A 26,892-nucleotide genomic window follows, 5' to 3' on the forward strand; every position below is an offset into this window, starting at 1 on the left:
TCTCAACACTCTTGGTGCTTTAGCCAAAATAACGTGGATGGTTCGGCACAACACCATGGTTCACCTGCAAAAGCTCATACCTCTCCCAAAACAGTTCACGCATGTGTCAAAACTAAATTTCCTTCTCATTTAAACAGTCAGTGCCCCCAAAATGCTTCGTCCCTTTGGCATTGTGTAAGCACTGCAAGTCAAAATGTTTAGATGTTTTGTCACTATGGCAGAGGACCATTGAAATATCCCTCATGTCCACCTTTCAGTCTTAGCCCAGTCCTTCATTGACAATGGTTACTGTACTGTTTTTTGTCTAGCTAACAGAATACAATTGTGTATAAAACTGAAAAAAAATAAATAGGATTTTAGGGGTAAGAGTAGCCTCCAAGGTTTGACATCACACATTGCACTCATACTGCCAAGGAAATTGTAACCATTATCATTCACACACATAAAGTAACTTCCATACATCAGAGTAAAAAGAAAATGTATACAGCATAATATACTGTAATATAAACACACAAACAAAAAACAATGAAAATTATATGCAGCCTACAGTGCTGTAAATAAAGCTGGAGTTTCACAACTAACAGTTCTTCACTGGTCGCTGTCCTCACCCTCCTGGCCATCCACACGCTGCTGTCTGTCTGGCCACAGATTCTCGTCCACATCACAGCGTATATTCTCCCTTGCGATGCAACGAGGGAAGAAACGGCGTGCATGTCGCAACCATCCCCTACACTGATCTCCTGTAATATCCTCACACGCAGCGTCCATTGCATGGAGCAGGGACCTCTGATCTTGAGCCCGATGCTCATACACTCTCCACCTCCAAGCGGAGAAATACTCCTCAATAGGATTGAGGAAAGGAGAGTAAGGTGGTAGGAACACCATGACCATCCTTGGATGAGTAGTGAACCAGGCCCTGATGAGCGGGCCACGGTGGAAATTCACATTGTCCCATACAATGACATATTGTGGTAGGTGAGGCCCCTACGAGACCGCTCTCATTTTCAGGGATCAAATCAACATGAAGGCGGTCCAAGAAGATGAGGAGCTTCTGTGTATTGTATGGGCCAAGACTGGGGATGTGAGTGGCTACACCATTCTCCGATATGGCAGCACACATAGTTATATTGCCCCTCGCTGGCCTGGGACATCCACCATGGCCCGGTGGCCAATAATATTACGGCCACGTCTTCGGCCCTTGGCCAGGTTGAAGCCAGCTTCATCCACAAACACGAGGATGTGATGGGTCTCGTTTCCTTCCAATGCCATTATTCTCTACAATAGCGTAAAAAAAGAAAACATCAAATCAGTCATACAGAAGAGTCATACACTACAGTTACAGACAATTACATAGGAATGTTCTATGTTCTCCACAAGTTCAATATACTACTGGCCACTACTCCAGTGGTTCCAAACCTGGGGTACATGTACCCCTATGCAGAGGTACTACAGGGGGTATTTGACAGAAAGGGGAGGGGGAAATCATCAATGACTAGACTTACTGAAATGTTACAGTAAAACCCACAGTATTAGATAGATTTACATGGGAGGCACTAATTGCAGCTCTTTGACCCCTTTTCTTATTGTATGTTATATTCTTCAAAATAAGGATTATAATGATAATTGCATCATACAGTAAGCTGCAGTTTTTAGGCGAAATGTTGAAGTCAGATAAATCAAATACTTCCATACCTGGATTACCTGGATACACAAATCAGGTAAAGTGGGTACTGAAGCCAAAAAAGTTTGGGAACCACTGCTTAATTGTAAAAATGTTATAATGATGGACAACCAGTAACTGACTTACATGTACATACTGGTACCGCAGCTCTTTCACTCTATCAGAGTTCCTCTCAAATGGTACCCTGTAAATTTGCTTCATTGTCATCTGATGCTTCTTCAATATCCGGTCTATTGTGGAGATGCTTATAGAGTTGACATTTTGGAATATGGCATTGTCTTGTAGGATTGCAGCGCGGATCTGTCTCAATGTGATGGCATTATTTGCCATCACCATGTTACAGATCTCTTGTTCTTGTTGTTCATTGAGAAGTTTTCCTCTGCCACCTGTGCAAGGTTGTCGTCCAATCCTAGATATAGAAGTCAAAGGACAACACTCCATTCGTAATGTATACCTTATGTATTCCTTACAGAATGAGTTACCTATGTAATTGTATTGTTGTTTTACTTACAGTAACTTTACCACAATTCTAATGCATCACTGCACAGTGACTGGAATACTACTGTAAACTGTATCATCAATACTGTAGAAAATAAACTATTCCATAGTTTATTTTCTCCAATGTTTTTCTTGTCATTTTTAGTATCATAACATCCCATTGAGGTAAGATATTACTGTAGGCCTATCACACACACACACTAAATGAATAGGTAAATATGTAAATAAATATATTTCTTGCTCTATGCACAGTGTCCTGTCCTATACAACATATAATTCCATCATTGACTGACTACATACCTGTTTTCCCTGCGAAAGGTTTGGATGATGGAGGAGACTGTTGAGCGAGGCACATTAGGCTGCACTCGGCGACCTGCCTCCGCCATTGTGAGGCCATGGTTGATGACATGGTCTATAATTGTGGCCCGAATTTCATCCGGGACAGCATGGTGTCTTCGTGCTCCTCGGCCTCTTCCCCCTATTCCACCACCACGCACCCTTACTCCTCCTCCTCCTCTTCTTCTTCTTCCTCTTCCTCGAGCAGGCAGTTGCCCTTGTTCATTTACTTGGCCAGGTGCCTCCATGTTCAGAAATTGTACTGGTCCTGCATGGTCAAGCTCTTTACATACATGTTTGGCAGCATTCACAGTCATGGACAGCACCTGTCAGGTAACTAAACATACTGTTTGATTGGTCATCTGAGATGTGTGAAACTCCTCCTTCGTTAGTCAAGTTCTAGTTTCACCTGACTGTCAATTGCTGTAATAAATTTATCAAATGTTCCAAGGGATTCATATATGGTATTCATGGTATTATGTTCTTGACTAATTTTTGACAATTGAACAGACTATTGTGCATGTGATGACTTATACAATGAAATGACGCTGACACGTTTTGGAGCGAACAACCATTAGACTGAGAATCAACAATCAGTTTAGATCAACAAGATCTATTCACTTGGAAATTGTGCTAAATGTAGGCTACCTGTACTTAATCATTTGCAAAGATGTACTGAGACATTGAGACATGTACTTAGACATTTGCAATTTGATGAAATGAATGAGAAATTCAATTCTGTTGTGAACAATTGCCAAGTGGTTTGGAGGTTTGTCCATGTAGTTTTGAGAATGTAATTTCTGTTTCAAGAAATGAGCCAAACCAATGGAGAAAAACTGTAATACAATTGAGAAAAGGGAGAATTTAGTGGGAAGAAATAACAATAAATAGGAGAGAGAGAGAAAAAATAAATGGCCTATTTATATCATTAATATTAATTCAGAGAGTAGAAATGATTTAATATTAAAGCATTAGACCTCTCACTAAAGGCTTCAGTCATACAAAATATATACTTAAATCCGAACTGGTTCTCTAGCAGATTAGTAAGAATGTCTCACCCCATGTTCAAGAATGGCCTTTTTCTCTTTATTCAGATTACAACCTCTCACTTTCGGTTATTTGAAAATGAAATAATCTCAAAAATATCGCAATTTTTAAAACAAGCCATAGAAAGTTGGTTGCAATTTCAGTTTAATCCACCAGAAAAGACAGAACAAATATTACAACAAATATTATGGTTAAACTCAAATATACTAATTGATAAAAAACAATATATATAAAAAAGGTATAATCTTTGTAAATTATATCATAAATAGGACTGGTGTAGTTATGTCACACATGCTGCTAACAAAAATATATGGAAATGTCTGCTCTACTCAACATTACAACCAACTAATTGCAGCATTACCGCAAAAATGAAAGAGGCAAGTGGAAGGGGGAACTTGTCTGTTGGCCCTGCATTAAAGACCAAAATTGGCTAAAGAAAATTGTGATAAATAAAAAAGTATACCAGTTTAATTTAAAGACCAAAAAATGGACAGGTGTTCCATATAGATTGCAAAATAGTTGGGAAGAGATTTTCAATGTACCGATTCCATGGCACATGGTTTATGAACTGATACACAAAACAACGCTGCATTCAAAACTTAGAGTTTTTCTACTTAAATTACTATACAAAATCCTTGCAACCAATATAATGTTATATGGGGGATACAACCATCCCAGCTCTGCAGATTTTGCTGCAAATAGACAGAATCATTAGATCATTTGTTTTGGTCCTGTCCATATGTAGCTTGTTTTTGGTCACAGGTTCAGGAATGGCTGAATAATTGCAACATTTACCTGGAGCTAACTGAGTGATTTAAAAAGTCATAGTCAATCGATCAATAATATAATAATACTCCTAGCAAAAATGTTTATCTTTAATCTACAATCAGTAGAATCTATGAGAATTGAAAGGTTTATAACTTTTGTGAAACATCACAGCACAGTTGAAAAATATATGGCAAATAGAAATTAAAACTGGATGGTGTTCAGAGATAGATGGGAGGGGTTGAGGGGAGCTGAAGGATGGGACTAAAAACAAATAAAAGATAACTATTGTAAAATAGATTGTTTCCGTAAAATGTATATAGTATGTATAAGCTGGAAGTAGAAGACTAAGTGTTGTTGTCTATTAGTTTACTCCAATTAGTGGAGGGATGGTAGGGTTAGGGGAAAATAATAAAGGATAATATATGTCAAATATATATATATAATTGATATATGTACAAAAAAAATATGGCGGATTGGAAATGATGCAGAAAATTACATTGATGGAAGCCACAATCTATCTGCAATATTAAAGCTGATCTACTCCCTATTTTTTTTTTTTTATTACAAATGTTTAAAAAAGAGAGAGAAAGACAAGCACTGAGAAATACAAACAAGATAAATAATGAACTAGGGACAGAGAGAGAGGAGAAACAGGACAGAAAGTCCCAGTGTGTTGTGTCTTTGCCCCGGGGTAGTGAACAGGGACCTTATGGGGGACTGTCAATTCTAGTTTGGTAATGCAATGTTAGTCCAGCCAACACTGTCTGGGCCACCGTCCTGTTCAATTAGCCTGGTGGCTAATGACAGCTAATGAAAGACAAGGACTGAGGCACTCTGCCTGAAAAACATACCAGCACATACAAACACTAAGATACATGCATAGATGCACTCACACACAAACGGTGATGGAACACACACACACACACACATTCTTCAATCACCGCCCCTTGGCAGTCCTCTGAGATGCAGTGCTCAACTCAAATAAAGATAAATGTCCATCTATCTAGCCCAGTAATTCTGTTATGGCAGAGCTTATGCTCTCTCTTTCTCACAATCATTTACACGCCTGACGGTGTGTTTGTGTGTGTGTGTGTGTGTGTATGTGTGTGTGTATGTATGTGTGTGTCTGTGTGTGTGTGTATGTGTGTGGGTGACCTGATAGGTGACCGCTGTAAAGGTTGATGGGGCTGCTGTCAGAACAGGCTGAGCTTATGCATTTATAATGAGCTCTTTATCCAATGGACTAACCCAACCACCCCCTAACATACACACACACACAAACAATTATTCGAAGGATTTTATAGAGAGAGAGAGAGAGAGAGGGAGAGATAGAGAGAGAAAAAGAAAGAGAAAGAGACAGAGGGATGGAGAGAGGGAAAGAGCAGGAGGGAGAGAGAGAAAGAGAGAGACAGACAGACCGACAGAGATACGCCCCAACACATGGCATGTCATGTGGCTCAGAGCAGACAGAAGCATCTTGTTATGTAAGGCATCACAACACAACAGCAACACTCCATGTGAGCTGAACCCTGCAACACAGAACAGACAACAGCACAAGAAGAGGCTCCAGACAACTGCCTCAGACTCCCCACTGTTATCTCTAAATGACTTCAGGGATTTCAAACACGTTCTCAAAGAGAGGTTTAAAGGTTTGAAATGGGGTCTGTTTTCATGTTGGTGAGGGCAGCGGACTGTGTGTGAGTTGCTGTGGTGTGTCTGTGTGTATGTGCGTATGTGTGTGTGAGTTGTTGTGGTGTGTATGTGTGTGTGAGTGAGTTTTTGTGGTGTGTGTGTGTGCGTACGTGTGTGTGTATGTGTGTGCATGCGTGCATGAGTGTGTGCTTGCGTGCAAGTGTCTGTGCGCCCATCTACTTGAACTCAACTGATTTCGACAACATCAAACCAAACTTTTACCAGCTCAACATCAAACCCTAGTTTTAACACAGCCTGGCTTTGACAGGAGAAACGTGTGAAGGGGAAACAACAGAAGAAGCCAGGCTAGACTAAAAGGCCCTCTGTATCTCTGCATCCAGTCTACTGCTGCATCTGCAACTTTGTGGCACAGTGCGGTGGTGCACTTTCTCGTAAACACATGCTTGCTGGTTCAAGCCCTACATTTGCAGAGCATGTATAGTACTATCTATGATTCAGTACTATTCACCTAGCTCCCACCCACACTCTTCACAGAAAGGAAAGGAAGCAGGAAAGGAAGCAGGAAGGAGGAAAGGAAGAAGATAGAAGAGTGATCTAACCCAGACATGACGATGAAGAAGTCTAGTCTGTTCCAGGTGTCGCCAAGGTAACAGCGTCTCCCGAAGATTCCCAGCGCCACCATCTTCACCACCATCTCCAACGCAAAGAATATGTAGATGAACGCATCGAAAGCCTGACAGAGGGGCGAGAGAGAGGGGGGGGGGATCATTTGTCAGATTCATAAGAAATGAGGAAGCACATACTCTTGAAACTGATAAAAACACCTGTTGATGAAGAAAAAACAACACACACACACGTCATAGTATTCTGACACTAAAACAACCCTAGCCCAAACCACTGCTGTAATGTCCCACCTAGCGACAGTGGCTTGATTGGCTATGATTGTTTTCTGTCGCACCTAGCAGATGGAACAACAATGAAAACATCAACCTTCGATCAAAACACTACTTTAATGAACCTGTTAATGATGATCAATTAACAGAGTGACTGGGACATGATTGCATCTGTCACTGACTGTGTGTGTGAGTGTCTGTGTGTGTGTGTGTATGTATGTGTGTCCTACTTATGCTTTAAAGGTCCAACATAGCAGTTTTTATCTCAATATCAAATCATACTTTTTATTTTATATATTTACTTTTTATTTTTTTTTGTCATTTAGCAGACGCTCTTATCCAGAGCTACATATTTTTTTATATATATATATATTTTTTTATACTGGCCCCCCGTGGGAATCGAACCCACAACCCTGGCGTTGCAAACACCATGCTATATCAACTGAGCTACATCCCTGCCGGCCATTCCCTCCCCTACCCTGGACGACGCTGGGCCAATTGTGCGCCGCCCATGAGTCTCCCGGTCGCGGCCGGCTGCGACAGAGCCTGGATTCGAACCAGGATCTCTAGTGGCACAGTTAGCACTGCGATGCGGCGCCTTAGACCACTGCGCCACTCAGGAGTAGAATTTTGCTAGGACTTTCTGGGAGTGGGGGGAGGAACACTGAAAATGAGCTGTTTTTTCCTATTGGTCTATTAACTAATTTACCGCCTGGTGATGTCACCATGCAAGGCCAAGACTCCATCCCACCAAAACAGGCTGAAAATCTTTTCAAACAGCTTTTACACTAAAATCAAATCAAATCAAATTTTATTTGCCACATGCGCCGAATACAACAGGTGTAGACATTAACGTGAAATGCTTACTTACAGCCCTTAACCAACAATGCATTTATTTCTTAATAAAAAAGTAAAATAAAACAACAACAACAAAAAAGTGTTGAGAAAAAAAGAGCAGAAGTAAAATAAAATAACAGTAGGGAGGCTATATACAGGGGGGTACCGGTGCAGAGTCAATGTGTGGGGGCACCGGTAGTTGAGGTAGTTGAGGTAATATGTACATGTGGGTAGAGTTAAAGTGACTATGCATAAATAATTAATAGAGTAGCAGCAGCGTAAAAAGATGGGGTGGGGGTGGGGGGGAGTGCAAATAGTCCGGGTAGCCATGATTAGCTGTTCAGGACTCTTATGGCTTGGGGGTAGAAGCTGTTGAGAAGCCTTTTGGACCTAGACTTGGCGCTCCGGTACCGCTTGCCGTGAGGTAACAGAGAGAACAGTCTATGACTAGGGTGGCTGGAGTCTATGACAATCTTTCACAGTATTATTCCAATGTATTTTTTCACATTTTGTTGCGTTACAAAGTAGGATTGAAATAGATTTTATTGTGATTATTTTTTTGTCATTGATCTAAACAAAATACTCTGTAATGTCAAAGTGAAAAGAAAATGCTACAAATGTTTACAAATTAATAAATAACAAAAATATAGTCATGCAAGTATTCACCCGCTTTGTTTAAGCAAGCCTAAATTAGTTCAGAAGTAAAATTTGGCTTACCAAATCACATAATAAGTTATATGGATTTATAGGGGTTGACATGACTACCCCTTCTGCTGTCCCCCATACATAAAACATCTGTAAGGTCCCTCAGTCAAGTATTGAATTTTAAACACAGATTCAACTACAAAGACCAGGGATCTTTTTGAAAGCCTCATAAAGAAGGACAGTGATTGTTAGATGAGTAACAATAACAAATCAGACATTGCATATCTCTTTAAGGATGGTCAAGTTAATAATTATGCTGTGGATGATGTATTAAACCACCCAGACACATCAAAGATACAGTCGTCCTTCTGAACTGAGCTGCAGGACAGGAAGGAACTGCTTAGGGATGTCACCATGAGGCCATTGGTGATTTTAAAACAGCTACAAAGTTCAATGGCTGTGATGGGAGAAACAACATTGTAATGACTCCACAATAATGACCTAAATGACAGAGAGAAAAGAAGAAAACAAATATATAGAATACAAATACTCCAAATCGTGTATATGCAAGCCACAAAAAGAATACTGCAAAAAACAAACATGGAAAGGAATACACTTTTTGGCCTAAATGCAAAGCCTTTTGCTTGTGTCAAATCCAACACAACACATCACTGCCTCCTTATTTTCAAGCATGGTGGTTGCATCATGGTATGGGTATGCTTGACATCGGCAAAGACTGGGGAGTTTTTCAGGATCAAAAGAAACGGGATGGAGCTAAGCACAGGCAAAATCCTACAGTTGCAGTTGCTTACCAAGAAGACAATGAATGTTCCTGAGTGGCCAAGTTACAGTTTTGACTTAAATCTACTTGAAAGTCTATGGCAAGACTTGAAAATGGCTGTCTAGCCATGATCTCCAACACCATGACAGAGCTTGAAGAATTTTGAAAATAATAAATGTATTTCACAATCCAGGTGTGCAAAGCTCTTATGAGACTTACCCAAGAAGACTCACAGCTGTAATCGCTGCCAAAGGTGTTTCTAACATATATTGACTCAGGGGGTGAATACCTATCTAATCAAGGTATATTAGTGTTTCATTTTTCATTAATCTTTTAAAAAATCATCTTCCACTTTGACATTACAGAGTATTCTGTGTAGATCGTTGACAAAAAAATTACAATTAAATCCATTTTAATCCCACTTTGTAACACAATAAAATGTGAAGAAATCCAAGTGGTGTGTAGATTTCTGAAGGCACTGTTTATAAAACACAGGAAAATATTTTGACTGCACTGTGCCTTCAAACCACTGATATCCAGTATTTGCACGCTACTGATTAGAGAGGTAGTCAAAAGCTGTTATTTGGTGAAGGGGTCCTATAATCTCCTTTGTTATTGGTGTGTTCTTCATTACACTGCGATGTGAGTGGTCGAGAGGGCTTGGGGAGATGGGTGTGAACATGTGTCGTTCAGCGATGTGTGGGCTAATCATTTTGATGTGTGATGAAGTTAGCTCCCTCACACACATACAAGGACACTGAAACACACACACATACAGTGAGGGAAAAAAGTATTTGATCCCCTGCTGATTTTGTACGTTTGCCCACTGACAAAGAAATGATCAGTCTATAATTTTAATGGTAGGTTTATTTGAACAGTGAGAGACAGAATAACAACAAAAAAATCCAGAAAAACGCATGTCAAAAATGTTATAAATTGATTTGCATTTTAATGAGGGAAATGAGTATTTGACCCCCTCTCAATCAGAAAGATTTCTGGCTCCCAGGTGTCTTTTATACAGGCAACGAGCTAAGATTAGGAGCACACTCTTAAAGGGAGTGCTCCTAATCTCAGCTTGTTACCTGTATAAAAGACACCTGTCCACAGAAGCAATCAAATCAATCAGATTCCAAACTCTCCACCATGGCCATGACCAAAGAGCTCTCCAAGGATGTCAGGGACAAGATTGTAGACCTGGGGGGCGCTAGAGAGCGTGCTATGGAGTAGACGTGCATTGCTAGAGCTCCGCTCAATTTTGAAACAAATTAATATTTATCTTAACCTCTCACAACCTATAACTTCAAACAAATATGACAAAGGGAAAAGGCAACAAAAAAGGGGGCGCTAAACAAGATAATTGGAATGAGATAGACAACGAACCAATTTCAACGTCGCCGACCCACGAGGAGCTAGCTGAAGAGGCTAGCTTCCAAGAGTTCCCCACAGATCCTACTCAAAGTGACATACTGGCTGCCATAAACGCACTAAGCAAGAAGGTGGACACAAGGTTGGCTGATATCTCAAAGAGTATTGGGACTTTGGCGAAACTGTGAAGGCAACTAAAGGGAAGGGTGCACGAGGTTGAGCAGACGACAATCGATCACGAGGCCAGGCTACAGGACATAGAGAAACAGTGCGTAACGTTCAAAAATGACAACAAAACCCTGAAGGCCCGACTGGAAATGCTCGAGTCGCATTCAAGACGCCAGAACATCCGAATATGTGGGATCCAGGAGGACACGGAGAAAGGGAAACCCACTGAATTTGTCTCGGAGCTGATACCGGCATTGCTGGGGAGTGAACACTTCAAAACGGCCATCCTGATCGACCAGCACACAGAGCACAGGCAACGAAGCCGGCCATAGGCGGGCCACCAAGGCCATTCATTGTAAGGCTGCACTATCCCACACCAGGGATCTCATCCTCAAGCTGGCTAGTCAAAAAGTTCCCCCTTAACTACAACGGAGCCAGGGTGTCTTTCTACCCAGATCTTACCTTGGAGGTGAGGAACCAACGGAAAGAGTATGATGAGGTAACGCAACAAATGCAGGGCGGCCAACATCCGATATGGATTCCTCTTCCCAGCCCGGTTTAAGGTGACAGTCGAGGGATCAACACGTCGTTTGACAACGCAAAAGAGGCAGATCTGTTCTTGACAAGCAAGCTCCCCGGCTGAGGATACAGAACGGCTGTGCCAGCAGGCTAAATGGCCAAATACAGGCCAGGAATGTGTGTGAATTGAATTTCCGGCCTATGTCTTTTCGATCAGAAGATCAGAAATTGGGACTTATAGGATAGGTGAGATGTTGTGGCTAATATAGCATTGTTTGGCATGTCATGTTTTAGCGCCACTCACCCCCTAACATGAGAGTTAAGTTAAGTGTTATTTAATATTAGTTTATATGCGGAGCATCTATAGACGACTAAAGTTAGTTCAAGCTTTATGTCTAGACACCCTAACGTTTGTGTGTTAGCCAAGGAGTGCTTCGTTTGGGGGAAGTCACTCAGTAAAGGGACGGGAGGGGGTTGGGGTCTGTGTTTTATGTTCACGTTTATTAGTACAGGTGGCGTGACAAGCTCCGCACGGCGGGACGTTTTTCTTCTGGGTTTTGTATGACAGCAGCAATTTGCTTTAAAATAAGAAATGCCACATAGTGACCGAGCACAGAGTAGACCAGGTGGAATAAAGATAGTCAGCTGGAACTGTAATGGATTAGGGCATGTCGTGAAACGAGCTAAGGTTTTTTCTCATCTTAAATCACTGGGTGCTGACATAGTGCTTCTTCAAGAAACTCATATTAAACGCCCCGCGCAGGCCAAGCTACGAGTCGGCTGGATCGGTCAGATATACCAGTCTAACTTTGATGCAAAAGCGAGAGGGGTAGCAATCCTGATAAGGAAAAACATTCCTTTTGTTTACTCAACCTCGATTTCAGATCCTAATGGTCGGTATATTATTGTGGCTGGTACACTGAATTCAAAACCAATAACCTTGGTCAATTTATATGGACCCAACTTCGATGATCCATTATTTTTTCAAAGGGTATTTAAGGCCATACCAAATATCTCGGATACAAGTGTTATTGTTGGAGGTGACTTTAACTGTACGTTAGACCCTCTTTTAGATAAACAGCTATCAAGGTCACTTCAACAATCAAATGCCAGTGTCTGTCTAAATACATTGATGACAAACCTTAACATTGTCGATATTTGGAGACTGACGCACCCAACAGACAGGGATTATTCTTTCTTCTCATCAGTTCATAAATCATATTCCAGAATTGACTATTTTTTGTTGGACTCCAAACTAATCTCAGCAGCTGAGTCGGTTACCTATCACCCCATTCTAATTACGGACCACTCTCCTCTGTCCATGGTGCTGAAACTTCGACAATATGTCGACAGGTCGGCGACCGTGGCGCTTGAGACGCATACCTGTTGAAAGATGAGGCTTTTTGTCAGTATTTGGAGGAGCAGATTGCCTTTTTCCTCAGTACTAACGACACGGGGGATGTTGGCGACTCCACCCTTTGGGAATCTCTAAAGGCTGTGATTAGAGGTTACATTATTTCTTATACATCAGAGAGGAAGAAACGTGCCAATACTAGGCTGAGAGAAATTGAAAGAGAGTTAGGGGAACAGGAGAACGTTTTAGGACAAATTCCTCGTATACAGTCCTTGAGAAGATCACAAAGTTAAAGTATGAATACAATACCATCCTTTCGAAACGGGTGGGCTCTTTACTTACTAGAACACAACAAAGTTATTTTGAACTGGGGGACAAACCACATAAATTATTAGCAAGACAGCTAAGGCATGTACAAGCATCTAGAGCTATTCACAAAATAAAAGACAAGAAGGGTAAAATAGTAACAGATCCGCAGGACATTAATAAATGCTTTGCACAGTTTTACTCAGAGCTATACCAATCAAAATGCGATGCTACTGATCCACAAACTATGGAGCGCTTTCTCGCTGATTGTGAACTTCCCTAAACTAGACAGGGGGCAGCTGCAGCGCTCGATGCAGGGATAACCTTAGATGAAATTAACACAGCGATAGCACAATTTCCAAACAGCAAGGCCCCTGGGCCCGATGGATATGTAATAGAATTCTATAAGAAGTACTGCGCTAGTCTATCTCCACTTATGCTGCGAATGTTTCAACAATCCAAAGAAAATACCAAACTCCCCGCAAACACTGTATGAGGCTACAATAGCCCTGATCTTGAAAAAAAGATAGAGATTCCATGGAGATGTCGTCGTATCGCCCCGTGTCGTTACTCCCCATAGAAAACAAGGTGTTGACAAAGATATTGGCAAACCGATTGAAAAAATATATTTCCGACATCATACACCCTGACCAGACAGGTTTTATCCCGGGCCGACATATATACTACAATTTGAGACGCCTTTTCAACGTAATGTATCATGATCATAAAGTTGAGGCAGTGGTAATAGCTCTTGATGCAGAGAAGGCGTTTGATCAGATTGAGTGGAAGTATATGATGTCGGTTCTGGAGCATTTGGATTTGGAAAGGAATTTATTAATTGGATAAGAATTATTTATGCACACCCAATGGCGTCCGTGGTGACCAATCAGGAAATGTCGCAGTCATTCCGCCTGTTCAAGGGGTGCCGACAGGGGTGCCCTATTTCGCCTGCTCTCTTCGCTATAGCCATGGAACCCCTTGCTACGCGCATTCGGGCATGTGCCGATATAGCTTCTGTTAAAATAAAAGACACACAGCACAAAATTTCCCTATATGCAGACGATGTTCTTTTGTTTTTGTCCAAACCTAAAACGTCTATTCCACCATTACTTAACTTGATAAACACATTCGGCTCCTTCTCTGGCTACAAGATAAACTGGCAAAAAAGTGAGATGATGCCAATATCACGGCCTGTGGATGTGCAATTTCTGCAATCTACCCCGCTTAGAACAGTGAGGGACAAGTTCACAAGCCTTGGCATTGTAGTGACAAGAGACCTTGACCAGCTATTGAAAGTGAATTGGGACATGAAAATATATCAGCTTAAACAAAATATAGATTTCTGGAAAACTCTGCCTATTTCCTTGGTTGGTCGTATAAACGCTATTAAAATGGTTGTCCTACCCAGGGTTCTTTACCTCTTCCAATGTCTACCCAATTTCATACCACAAAGCTATTTTAAGAAACTGGATTCAATAGTAACTCAATTTTTATGGGATAACAAGGCAGCCAGAATTGCAAAGAAGCATTTATGCAAGTACAAGATAGAGGGGGCTTTGGCCTTCCCTCACTTCAAACTGTATTATTGGGCTGCTAATCTGAACATTGTGTCTTTCTGGAGGGAAAGTTTACCTGAGATGAGACGGAAGGATATACCTTCATGGCTTTTGATTGAGCAGGCCTCCTGTCAACGTTCCTCACTCCCTGCACTTGTTAATAGCCCATCATATGTGAAAAAAGCCACTTATGACTCCAATCCAGTCATTTGTCATACTCTTAGGATCTGGAAACAGATTAGGGATTTTCTTAACATACCCACTGTGTACATAGACAGCCCGATTAGCCGGAATCATGCTTTCCACCCTGCAATGGATGATGTGGTGTTTTCACAGTGGAGGGAGAAGGGGCTCACAACAATTGGTAATCTATACATAGATGGTCAGTTAGCTTCATTTCAACAACTACAGGCAAAGTTCAACATGCCAAAGCAACAAATTTTTCAGATACCTCCAAATCAGGAATTTCTTAAGGACACACATCCCACAGTATGGCATGAAGCCAAATAGTCCTACATTAGATAGCTTGATCCTTGTCAAACCCCATTCAAAAGGGTCGGTCTCCAGACTGTATGATGTGCTACAGGCCCACATAGAGGTATCCACAGACACCATTAAAAGGGCTTGGGAACAAGAACTTGGTTCAGAAATCTCAAATGAGGACTGGATAGAAGCTCTCAGGAATATAAACCACAGTTCAGTGAATGCCAGACACAACCTTGTACAGTTTAAGGTGATACACAGGTTACACTACTCAAAAGTAAAACTGCATAAAATATTCCCGGACACCTCACCACTGTGTGAGAGGTGCAAGCAGGAGGAGGGGACGTTGTCCCACTTATTCTGGACATGCCCTAAATTACAGGCTTACTGGGCTCTCATTTTTGATTACTTATCTAAGGCCTTTGATAGAGTTCTAGCCCCAGACCCATTGATCGCTCTGTTTGGTACAGTTGATGGGAATAACCAGGAGGGGAAAGCTGTCTCTCTTTGTACTCTATTAGCCAAAAGGCTCATATTGCAATTTTGGAAATTGGAGACTGTACCTACCTTTGAAATGTGGTTACGGGATTTAGGGAATGTAATCCATATGGAAAAGATTCGATACAACACCTCCAATAGAAGTCCATTGTTTTACAAAATATGGCAGCCGATACTGGATAAATGGTCTAGTCCCGCTTCATAACTGGGCTGACGATCTGCTGCTACTCTGTGCTGTACTCCACTCAATATTTATTTTTGGCTGAACTACACTGCTTGTAATGACTATATGCTGTCTTCTTATACACGTACCACCTAATAGGATTTTGTTTTATTTTGTGTATGTGTGAGTTAACTTTTGTTTTGTCCTCTAAACTGGCCATCCCATCCAACAGTACAATGAATGTCATTGTTTGTATTGCTGTCTCTTTTACTTTATTTTTATTGGAAAATAATAAACATATTATAAAAACAAAAAAAAGATTGTAGACCTACACAAGGATGGAATGGGCTACAAGACCATCGCCAAGCAGCTTGGTGAGAAGGTGACAACAGTTAGTGCGATTATTCACAAATGGAAGAAACACAAAATAACTGTCAATCTCCCTCGGCCTGGGGCTCCATGCAAGATCTGACCTCGTGGAGTTGCAATGATCATGAGAACGGTGAGGAATCAGCCCAGAACCACACAGGAGGCAGCTGGGACCATAGTCACCAAAAAAACAATTGGTAACACACTACGCCGTGAAGGACTGAAATCCTGCAGCGCCTGCAAGGTCCACCTGCTCAAGAAAGCACAGATACAGTGCCGTCTGAAGTTTGCCAATGAACATCTGAATGATTCAGAGGAGAACTGAGTGAAAGTGTTATGGTCAGATGAGACCAAAATGGAGCTCTTTGGCATCAACTCAACTCGCCGTATTTGGAGGAGGAGGAATGCTGCCTATGACCCCAAAAACACCATCCCCACTGTCAAACATGGAGGTGGAAACATTATGCTTTGGGGTATTTTTCTGCTAAGGGGACAGGACAACTTCACCGCATCAAAGGGACGATGGACGGGGCCATGCACCGTCAAATCTTGGGTGAGAACCGCCTTCCCTCAGCCAGGGCATTGAAAACGGGTCATGGATGGGTATTCCAGCATGACAATGACCCAAAACACACGGCCAAGGCAACAAAGGAGTGGCTCAAGAAGAAGCACATTAAGGTCCTGGAGTGGCCTAGCCAGTCTCCAGACCTTAATCCCATAGAAAATCTGTGGAGGGAGCTGAAGGTTCGAGTTGCCAAACGTCAGCCTCGAAACCTTAATGACTTGGAGAAGATCTGCAAAGAGGAGTGGGACAAAATCCCTCCTGAGATGTGCGCAAACCTGGTGGCCAACTACAAGAAACGTCTGACCTCTGTGATTGCCAACAAGGGTTTTGCCACCAAGTACTAAGTCATGTTTTGCAGAGGGGTCAAATACTTATTTCCCTCATTAAAATGCAAATCAATTCATAAATTTTTTTACATGCGTTTTTCTGGATTTTTTTGTTGTTATTCTGTCTCTCACTGTTCAAATAAACCTACCATTAAAATTATAGACTGATCATTTTTTTGTCAGTGGGCAAACGTACAAAATCAGCAGGGGATCAAACACTTTTTTCCCTCACTGTACACACACAAACAAAGACAAACACACACGAGCACACTAGAAGACACACACACACGAGCACAATAACAGACACACACACAACCACACATACTGTACACATACAAGGACATACAAGAAGAAATTGAGAGAGAGAGCAAGAGAGCGAGAGAGAGAGACAGAGAGAGAGAGTGATAGAGAGAGGTTAGGCAAACATGAGAGGGTGAAAGAGAGAGAGACAGAGTTCATCTCACATCCCAGCCCACTGACACTCAGTTGTCTTCATTGTCATCTTATAAACACAATAATCTGCCATTGTCTCTGGATTCCCCCCATTCTCCCTGCTTTGCCAGAGGCTCTGTGTGGTTATTTCAATCTATTTGATTTTGAATTTTAAGACCCCTTGAAACATCAAAAATATATATATTTACTTACTGCTAATAGCCCATACAAACGCATTGAATAACAGATTCACTACATGGAACAACAGATAGTCCCCCCAAAAAAATCTAAAGGAAGTTTGTTCTGAAGTGTCTGTCCTATATCTATAAGACAGATCACGAAAGGTTTTTATTTATTTATTTTTTACATGTATTTAACCTCATATTTTTTTTGGCACTATACAGTCTCCATTTATAATTCCATGAATTTTTTCTACTGGTACCGAGGGACATTCAGACGAGTCTTGTGAGGCCTGTGGGCATGCCAGAGCAAAATAACCGAGAGTCTCACCTTTCTACAGAGGGGTCATATTAGTGTGCAGCCCAAACTGTTCGGACGCTACAGACAGAAGTTGGCAGATCGGCTGTATCAACTTCAGACGAGTTCCAAGACTCGTGGGAGTCGTAGAGCAAAACCTTGTGTTTATGAGATTCATCTTTCCATAGATAGGTCATAATAGTTTGTAGGCCAAACCGTTCGGATGCTACAGACGTTTTTGCGAGAAGACTGATTTTCGGGATGTCTAAGGGTCTGACAAACACCGCTCTAGCTCTGTCACCTTTCATCGCAGATGTGGAAGTGTTACATAGGCGGATGCAGTGGATTGAGACACATCCAATGCAAAAAAACAGATATCTCTAGCTTAAACTGACAGATTTTGATGGGGGTTTTTGTATTATGCTAATTAGATTTTCACTGTGCGTGGACATCGACCTTAGGGGGTTTTAATACTAAAGATGCCTGTCTGGGGTATGTGTGTTTTATTTTGGGAGCCCTTTGATGCATGTTTTTGGGGATAACTTAGCCGAGATCCCAAAGTTTCTGATCCCCAAAGAGGAGTCTTGTCGACCCGCCCTCTCTTCTCCCAGATACTTACAAAACAAGCACAGACACGAACACAGGCACACACACACTTGCATGCTAAGACACGCACAGACACACAGACACACAGACACACACACACACACACACACACACACAGCCCATTTAAAAATAAAAATCTGCATCCAGAGACATCTGGGTATCGAAAACAGTCCTCACAGATACTGGCACATCTAACATTCATAGTGGATACTTTAGAACCTGACAATGTTCTGCTTCATTTCTTATTCATAGTGAGCTATAGCCGGGGGCCTTGGTTCCTGTGTGTTAAAACAGGGAGGTTTGAGTGACCCTTTACAAACAGGGACATGATATACACAGCAGGAGAGGACACACACACATGCAGCCTTTCAGATTCTCTATGTTGCGTGGTGTGTGTGTGTTTCAAATCAAATCAAATCAAATCAAATCAAATTTTATTGGTCACATGCGCCGAATACAACAGGTGCAGACATTACAGTGAAATGCTTACTTACAGCCCTTAACCAACAGTGCATTTATTTTAAACAAAAAGTAAGAATAAAACAACAACAAAAAGTGTTGAGAAAAAAAGAGCAGAAGTAAAATAAAGTGACAGTAGGGAGGCTATATATACAGTAAAATAAAGTGACAGTAGGGAGGCTATATATACAGGGGGTACCGTTGCATAGTCAATGTGCGGGGGCACCGGCTAGTTGAGGTAGTTGAGGTAATATGTACATGTGGGTAGAGTTAAAGTGACTATGCATAAATACTTAACAGAGTAGCAGCAGCGTAAAAGGATGGGGTGGGGGGCAGTGCAAATAGTCCGGGTAGCCATGATTAGCTGTTCAGGAGTCTTATGGCTTGGGGTAGAAGCTGTTGAGAAGTCTTTTGGACCTAGACTTGGCACTCCGGTACCGCTTGCCGTGCGGTAGCAGAGAGAACAGTCTATGACTAGGGTGGCTGGAGTCTTTGACAACTTTGAGGGCCTTCCTCTGACACCGCCTGGTATAGAGGTCCTGGATGGCAGGGAGCTTTGCCCCAGTGATGTACTGGGCCGTACGCACTACCCTCTGTAGTGCCTTGCGGTCAGAGGCCAAGCAGTTGCCATACCAGGCGGTGATGCAACCAGTCAGGATGCTCTCGATGGTGCAGCTGTAGAATTTTTTGAGGATCTGAGGACCCATGCCAAATCTTTTTAGTCTCCTGAGGGGGGAATAGGCTTTGTCGTGCCCTCTTCACGACTGTCTTGGTGTGTTTGGACCATGATAGTTCGTTGGTGATGTGGACACCAAGGAACTTGAAGCTCTCAACCTGTTCCACTACAGCCCCGTCGATGAGAATGGGGGCGTGCTCAGTCCTCTTTTTTTTCCTGTAGTCCACAATCATCTCCTTTGTCTTGGTCACGTTGAGGGAGAGGTTGTTGTCCTGGCACCACACGGCCAGATCTCTGACCTCCTCCCCTATAGGCTGTCTCATCGTTGTCGGTGATCAGGCCTACCACTGTTGTGTCGTCGGCAAACTTAATGATGGTGTTGGAGTCGTGCCTGGCCATGCAGTCATGGGTGAACAGAGAGTACAGGAGGGGACTGAGCACGCACCCCTGAGGGGCCCCCGTGTTGAGGATCAGTGTGGCAGATGTGTTGTTACCTACCCTTTTGTGTTTGTGTGTGTGTCAAGACTGGTCATTCAACTGAGACTGCTCTTCTCTGTGTCACGGACGCTCTCCGCACTGCTAAAGTGCCACGGAAACATGGATTACCACTGAAAACACTGCTACTCCTACTGCTCTCTCCTCATCTGACCATGTGTTCTCGCATACCCCGAGAGAATCTGGTCAGCGGGGTGGTGGCACAGGAATTCTCATCTCTCCCAAGTGGACATTCTCTATTTTTCCCCTGACCCATCTGTCTATCTCCTCATTTGAATTCCATGCTGTCACAGTCACTAGCCCATTCAAGCTTAACATCCTTGTCATTTATCGCCCTCCAGGATCCCTTGGAGAGTTCATCAATGAGCTTGATGCCTTGATAAGTTCCTTTCCTGAGGATGGCTCAGCCCTCACAGTTCTGGGTGACTTCAACCTCCCTACGTCTACCTTTGACTCATTTCTCTCTGCCTCCTTCTTTCCACTCCTCTCCTCTTTTGACCTCACCCTCTCACCGTCCCCTCCTACTCACAAGGCAGGCAATACGCTTGACCTCATCTTTACTAGATGCTGTTCTTCTACTAATCTCACTGCAACTCCCCTCCATGTCTCCGATCACTACTTTGTATCCTTTTCTCTCTCGCTCTCCTCCAACACTACTCACTTTGCCCCTACTCAGATGGTAATGCGCCATCGCAACCTTCGCTCTCTCTCTCCCGCTACTCTCTCCTCTTCCATCCTATCATCTCTTCCCTCTGCTCAATCCTTCTCCCTCCAATCTCCTGATTCTGCCTCCTCAACCCTCCTCTCCTCCCTTTCTGCATCCTTTGACTTTCTATGTCCCCTATCCTCCCGGCCGGCTCGGTCCTCCCCTCCTGCTCCGTGGCTTGATGACTCATTGCGAGCTCACAGAACAGGGGTCCGGGCAGCTAAGCGGAAATGGAGGAAAACTAGACTCCCTGCGGACCTGGCATCTTTTCACTCCCTCCTCTCTACATTTTCTTAATCTGTTTCTGCTGCTAAAGCCACTTTCTACCACTCTAAATTCCAAGCATCTGCCTCTAACCCTAGGAAGCTCTTTGCCACCTTCTCCCCCCTGCTGAATCCTCCCCCTCCTCCCTCTCTGTGGATGACTTCGTCAACCATTTTGAAAATTTCCGATCCTCGTTTGTTAAGTCAAATGACACTGCTGGTCCTGCACACACTGCCATACCCTATGCTTTGACTTCTTTCTCCCCTCTCTCTCCAGATAAAATCTTGCGACTTGTGACGGCCGGCCGCCCAACAACTTGCCCGCTTGACCCTATCCCCTCCTCTCTTCTCCTGACCTTCTCCCTTACCTCACCTCGCTCATCAACTCATCCTTGACCGCTGGCTATGTCCCTTCTGTCTTCAAGAGAGCGAGAGTTGCACCCCTTCTCAAAAAACCAACACTCGATCCTTCTGATGTCAACAACTACAGACCAGTATCCCTTCTTTCTTTTCTCTCCAAAACTCTTGAGCGTGCCGTCTTTAGCCAACTCTCTTGCTATCTCTCTCAGAATGACCTTCTTAAGCCAAACCAGTCAGGTTTCAAGACTGGTCATTCAACTGAGACTGCTCTTCTCTGTGTCACGGAGGCTCTCCGCACTGCTAAAGCTAACTCTCTCTCCTCTGCTCTTGTCCTTCTAGACCTGTCTGCTGCCTTTGATACTGTGAACCATCAGATCCTCCTCTCCACCCTCTCCGAGCTGGGCATCTCCGGCGCGGCTCACTCTTGAATGCGTCCTACCTGACCGGTCGCTCCTACCAAGTGGCGAGGCGAGAATCTGTCTCCGCACCACGTGCTCTCATCATTGGTGTCCCCCAGGGCTCAGTTCAGTTCCTCTCCCTCTCCTATTCCCTCTCCTATTCTCGCTATACACCAAGTCACTTGGCTCTGTCATATCATCACATGGCCTCTCCTATCATTGCTACGCAGATGACACACAACTAATCTTCTCCTTTCCCCCTTCTGATAACCAGGTGGCGAATCGCATCTCTGCATGTCTGGCAGACATATCAGTGTGGATGACGGATCACCACCTCAAGCTGAACCTCGGCAAGACGGAGCTGCTCTTCCTCCTGGAGAAGGACTTCCCGTTCCATGATCTCGCCATCACGGTTGACAACTCCGTTGTGTCCTCCTCCCAGAGTGCAAAGAGCCTTGGCGTGACCCTGGACAACACCCTGTCGTTCTCTGCTAACATCAAGGCGGTGACCCGATCCTGTAGGTTCATGCTCTACAACATTCAGAGAGTACGACCCTGCCTTACACAGGAAGCGGCACAGGTCCTAATCCAGGCACTTGTTATCTCCCGTCTGGATTACTGCAACTCGCTGTTGGCTGGGCTCCCTGCCTGTGCCATTAAACCCCTACAACTCATTCCAGAATGCCGCAGCCCGTCTGGTGTTCAACCTTCCCAAGTTCTCGCACGTCACCCCGCTCCTCCGCACACTCCACTGGCTTCCAGTTGAAGCTCGCATCTGCTACAAGACCATGGTGCTTGCCTATGGAGCTGTGAGGGGAACAGCACCTCCGTACCTTCAGGCTCTGATCAGCCTGAACGAGGGCATTGCGTTCATCCACCTCTGGCCTGCTGGCCCCCCTACCTCTGCGGAAGCACAGTTCCCGCTCAGCCCAGTCAAAACTGTTTGCTGCTCTGGCACCCCAATGGTGGAACAAGCTCCCTCACGACGCCAGGACAGCGGAGTCACTCACCACCTTCCGGAGACACTTGAAACCCCACCTCTTTAAGGAATACCTGGGATAGGATAAAGTAATCCTTCTACCCCCCCTTTCCCCACCCCCAAAAATAAAATAAAATAAATAATAATAATAATATTGTAAAGTGGTTGTCCCACTGGCTATCATAAGGTGAATGCACCAATTTGTAAGTCGCTCTGGATAAGAGCGTCTGCTAAATGAAAAAATGTAAATGTAAAAAAAATGTAAATGTGTGTTTGTGTGTGTGTGTGTGCAGACGGTGTCGTGAACTTTGTAACAAATGCTCAGCACATGTAATGCAATGTTCACTATATCAGCCACTACATCAGCCACTACATCAGCCACTACATCAGTCACTACATCAGTCACCAGTGGTGTAAAGTACTTAAGTACCAATACTTTACAGTACTACTTAAGTAGTTTTGGGGGTATGAGTACTTTACTTTAATATTTATATTTTTGACAACTTTTACTTCACTACATTCATAAAGAAAATATGTACTTTTTACTCCATACATTTTCCTTGACACACAAAAGTACTCGTTACATTTTCAAATGCTTAGCAGTACAGGAAAATGGTCCAATTCATGCACTTGTTAAGAGAACATCCCTGGTCATCCCTACTGCCTCTGATCTGGCAGACTCACTAAACACAAATGCTTTGTTTGTAAATTATGTCTGAGTGTTGCTGTGTGCCCCTGGCTATCCATATTTTTTTTACAAGAAAACCTTGCTGTCTGGTTTACTTAATATAAGGAATGGGAAATGATTTATACTTTTACTTTTGATACTTAAGTATATTTAAAACCAAATACTTTTAGACTTTCACTCGAGTAGTATTTTACTAGGTGACTTTCACTTTTACTTGTGTCATTTTCTATTAAGGTATCTTTACTTTTACTCAAGTATGATAATTGGCTACTTTTTCCACCACTGTCAGTCAATACATCAGTCACTACATCAGTCACACCAGTGTCACAGGGAGCCTAAAGAAAGGCTGGTGTGGGGTGTGGGGAATGGGTTCTCACTTCTCACCGCATGTTGTCAATATTAAACTATAATCAATCCATCAAATGATACAGTGTTGAAACTGTATTTTCCTATCACCTTTTTACAAAGTAGTTTGTTGCAGAGCCATTAACACTTTGCGGAGTGACATTTTGACATAAGATTGCATTGGTAATCCACAATAAAGTTCACATTCCACAATGAGTTTGCAATTAGAATGTTTATCACTCAAACTGTTCAATGATAAATATTCAACAAACGACACAACATGGTGTTTGTTATGAGAGAGCAGAGAGCCCAAGGTAAGAGAATGACAGAAATACACCGCTCTGGAAAATGTTTAAATGATTGATGATTGACAACATATACAGTGGGGAGAACAAGTATTTGATACACTGCCGATTTTGCAGGTTTTCCTACTTACAAAGCATGTAGAGGTCTGTAATTTTGATCATAGGTACACTTCAACTGTGAAAGACGGAATCTAAAACAAATATCCAGAAAATCACATTGTATGATTTTTAAGTAATTCATTTGCATTTTATTGCATGACATAAGTATTTGATCACCTACCAACCAGTAAGAATTCCGGCTCTCACAGACCTGTTAGTTTTTCTATAAGAAGCCCTCCTGTTCTCCACTCATTACCTGTATTAATTGCACCTGTTTGAACTCGTTACCTGTATAAAAGACACCTGTCCACACACTCAATCAAACAGACTCCAACCTCTCCACAATGGCCAAGACCAGAGAGCTGTGTAAGGACATCAGGGATAAAATTGTAGACCTGCACAAGGCTGGGATGGGCTACAGGACAATAGGCAAGCAGCTTGGTGAGAAGGCAACAACTGTTGGTGCAATTATTAGAAAATGGAAGAAGTTCAAGATGACGGTCAATCACCCTCGGTCTGGGGCTCCATGCAAGATCTCACCTCGTGGGGCATCAATGATCATGAGGAAGGTGAGGGATCAGCCCAGAACTACATGGCAGGACCTGGTCAATGACCTGAAGAGAGCTGGGACCACAGTCTCAAAGAAAACCATTAGTAACACACTACGCCGTCATGGATTAAAATCCTGCAGCGCACGCAAGGTCCCCCTGCTCAAGCCAGCGCATGTCCAGGCCCGTCTGAAGTTTGCCAATGACCATCTGGATGATCCAGAGGAGGAATGGGAGAAGGTCATGTGGTCTGATGAGACAAAAATAGAGCTTTTTGGTCTAAACTCTACTCGCCGTGTTTGGAGGAAGAAGAAGGATGAGTACAACCCCAAGAACACCATCCCAACCGTGAAGCATGGAGGTGGAAACATTATTCTTTGGGGATGCTTTTCTGCAAAGGGAACAGGACGACTGCACCGTATTGAGGGGAGGATGGATGGGGCCATGTATCGCGAGATCTTGGCCAACAACCTCCTTCCCTCAGTAAGAGCATTGAAGATGGGTCGTGGCTGGGTCTTCCAGCATGACAACGACCCGAAACACACAGCCAGGGCAACTAAGGAGTGGCTCCGTAAGAAGCATCTCAAGGTCCTGGAGTGGCCTAGCCAGTCTCCAGACCTGAACCCAATAGAAAATCTTTGGAGGGAGCTGAAAGTCCGTATTGCCCAGCGACAGCCCCGAAACCTGAAGGATCTGGAGAAGGTCTGTATGGAGGAGTGGGCATGCAATAAAATGCAAATTAATTACTTAAAAATCATACAATGTGATTTTCTGGATTTTTGTTTTAGATTCCGTCTCTCACAGTTGAAGTGTACCTATGATAAAAATTACAGACCTCTACATGCTTTGTAAGTAGGAAAACCTGCAAAATCGGCAGTGTATCAAATACTTGTTCTCCCCACTGTATGTATCTCCACCATCATACGGTTGAGAGGGCTCCTTTCCCCCATCACTCTAAAGTTGCAGACACAGATAGACAGACAGACAGACAGACAGAGACAGACAGACAGAGACAGACAGACTGACCTGTAGTATCTGACAGCGGTCTGAAGTGCAGTCGATGTTCTCACAGGGCTGGTACATCCCCAGGGTGACACAGTTGAGCAGAATCACCATGATACTGATCCTCTCGAACCACGTATGGACAGCAAAGGGTTAAGAAACACAGTGGACAACAAGGGACAGTACACCCACATATTGAAAGGCAATAGCATATCATACTGGCAAATAAGCAAACATAGGCACATACACACACACAAACACAAGCACACAAATACTGAAAGGCTTTCATCGTATGATAAACACACACACGCACAGGTAGAGCTTTACAAAAAGGAGAGATTAACACACACTGCACTGGGTGATGCTGAGTGGTGCTGTAAATGAAAGGGATTAACAGACTGGTGCCGGAGGGAGGGAAGAGAGGATGTAAAACAAAACTGTCTCTGGATCAAAGCCAGCTGCACTCAGACACTATCTCTGTCTCTGTCTCTGTCTCTCTGTCTCTGTCTCTCTGTCTCTCTCTCTCTCTCTCGTTGGAGTGCATGCTGGGAGTGAGTCGTGAAGCAGGAGTGATTGTGAGAGCGACTGGAATTTTTTTCACTCTATTGGGTTTTGGTGTGTATATATTTATATTGATTAGTTTAGTTGTTTTAAGGTTATCTTGTCTAACTATCACTAAGCACGTATAGGGGTGGTGGGATTGTTGAGGTTGTTTTTCGCGAGGGCACAACCAGCGGGTGAGGCTGGTTGCAATGGCCACTCGCGGAAGTTTGGAGTTTGGAAAACTTAGTCAGCGACATGGAGTAAAGATTCCTGCTGCGGCCGGGTGTTCAGTGGAAGAATGTAGCTTGGCAGTGGGTGCTATCATTGAGTATGATAGCATCAAATCAGCCTCAAGGATGAATAGCGCTGTGGTGATATTTTTAGATTCCATTGAAAAGGTGAATATGATAGTTGAGAGTGGTGTTGTGTTGCGGGAGACGCAGACGCCGGTATTTCCACTTATGAATCCGGCGAAGAAAGTTATACTTTCTAACGTGCCACCATTTGTTAGAGATGAAGTGTTGGAGCGAGAGTTATCTCGTCATGGTCAAATTGTATCTACAATAGAGAAGGTTCTTTTTGGATGCAAATCTCCGTTGCTGAAACATGTCGTGTCTCGTAGGAGACAAGTGCATATGATTTTAAAAAAGGACATTGATGAACTGAATTTAGCATTCAGTTTTAAGATTGATGGATTTGA

The 26,892-nt window shown here is 43.1% G+C and overlaps 1 protein-coding gene across 1 annotated transcript in view; it reads right to left on the bottom strand.

Moving 5' to 3' along the window:
* LOC121551825 (voltage-dependent T-type calcium channel subunit alpha-1I-like) overlaps positions 1–25,799 on the bottom strand; it is a gene marked incomplete at its 5' end in the record, with an annotated part of 142,348 nt that extends 116,549 nt beyond the window's left edge. Inside the window, 2 exons of the mRNA XM_045215917.1 lie at positions 6,583–6,716; positions 25,674–25,799. Coding sequence (XP_045071852.1) covers positions 6,583–6,716; positions 25,674–25,799 — 260 coding nt within the window. The remainder of the gene's footprint in view (positions 1–6,582; positions 6,717–25,673) is intronic.
* Positions 25,800–26,892: the final 1,093 nt, after the last annotated feature.

The sequence above is a fragment of the Coregonus clupeaformis genome, unplaced genomic scaffold (genome assembly GCF_020615455.1).
Source record: "Coregonus clupeaformis isolate EN_2021a unplaced genomic scaffold, ASM2061545v1 scaf0554, whole genome shotgun sequence".
NCBI lineage: Eukaryota > Metazoa > Chordata > Actinopteri > Salmoniformes > Salmonidae > Coregonus > Coregonus clupeaformis.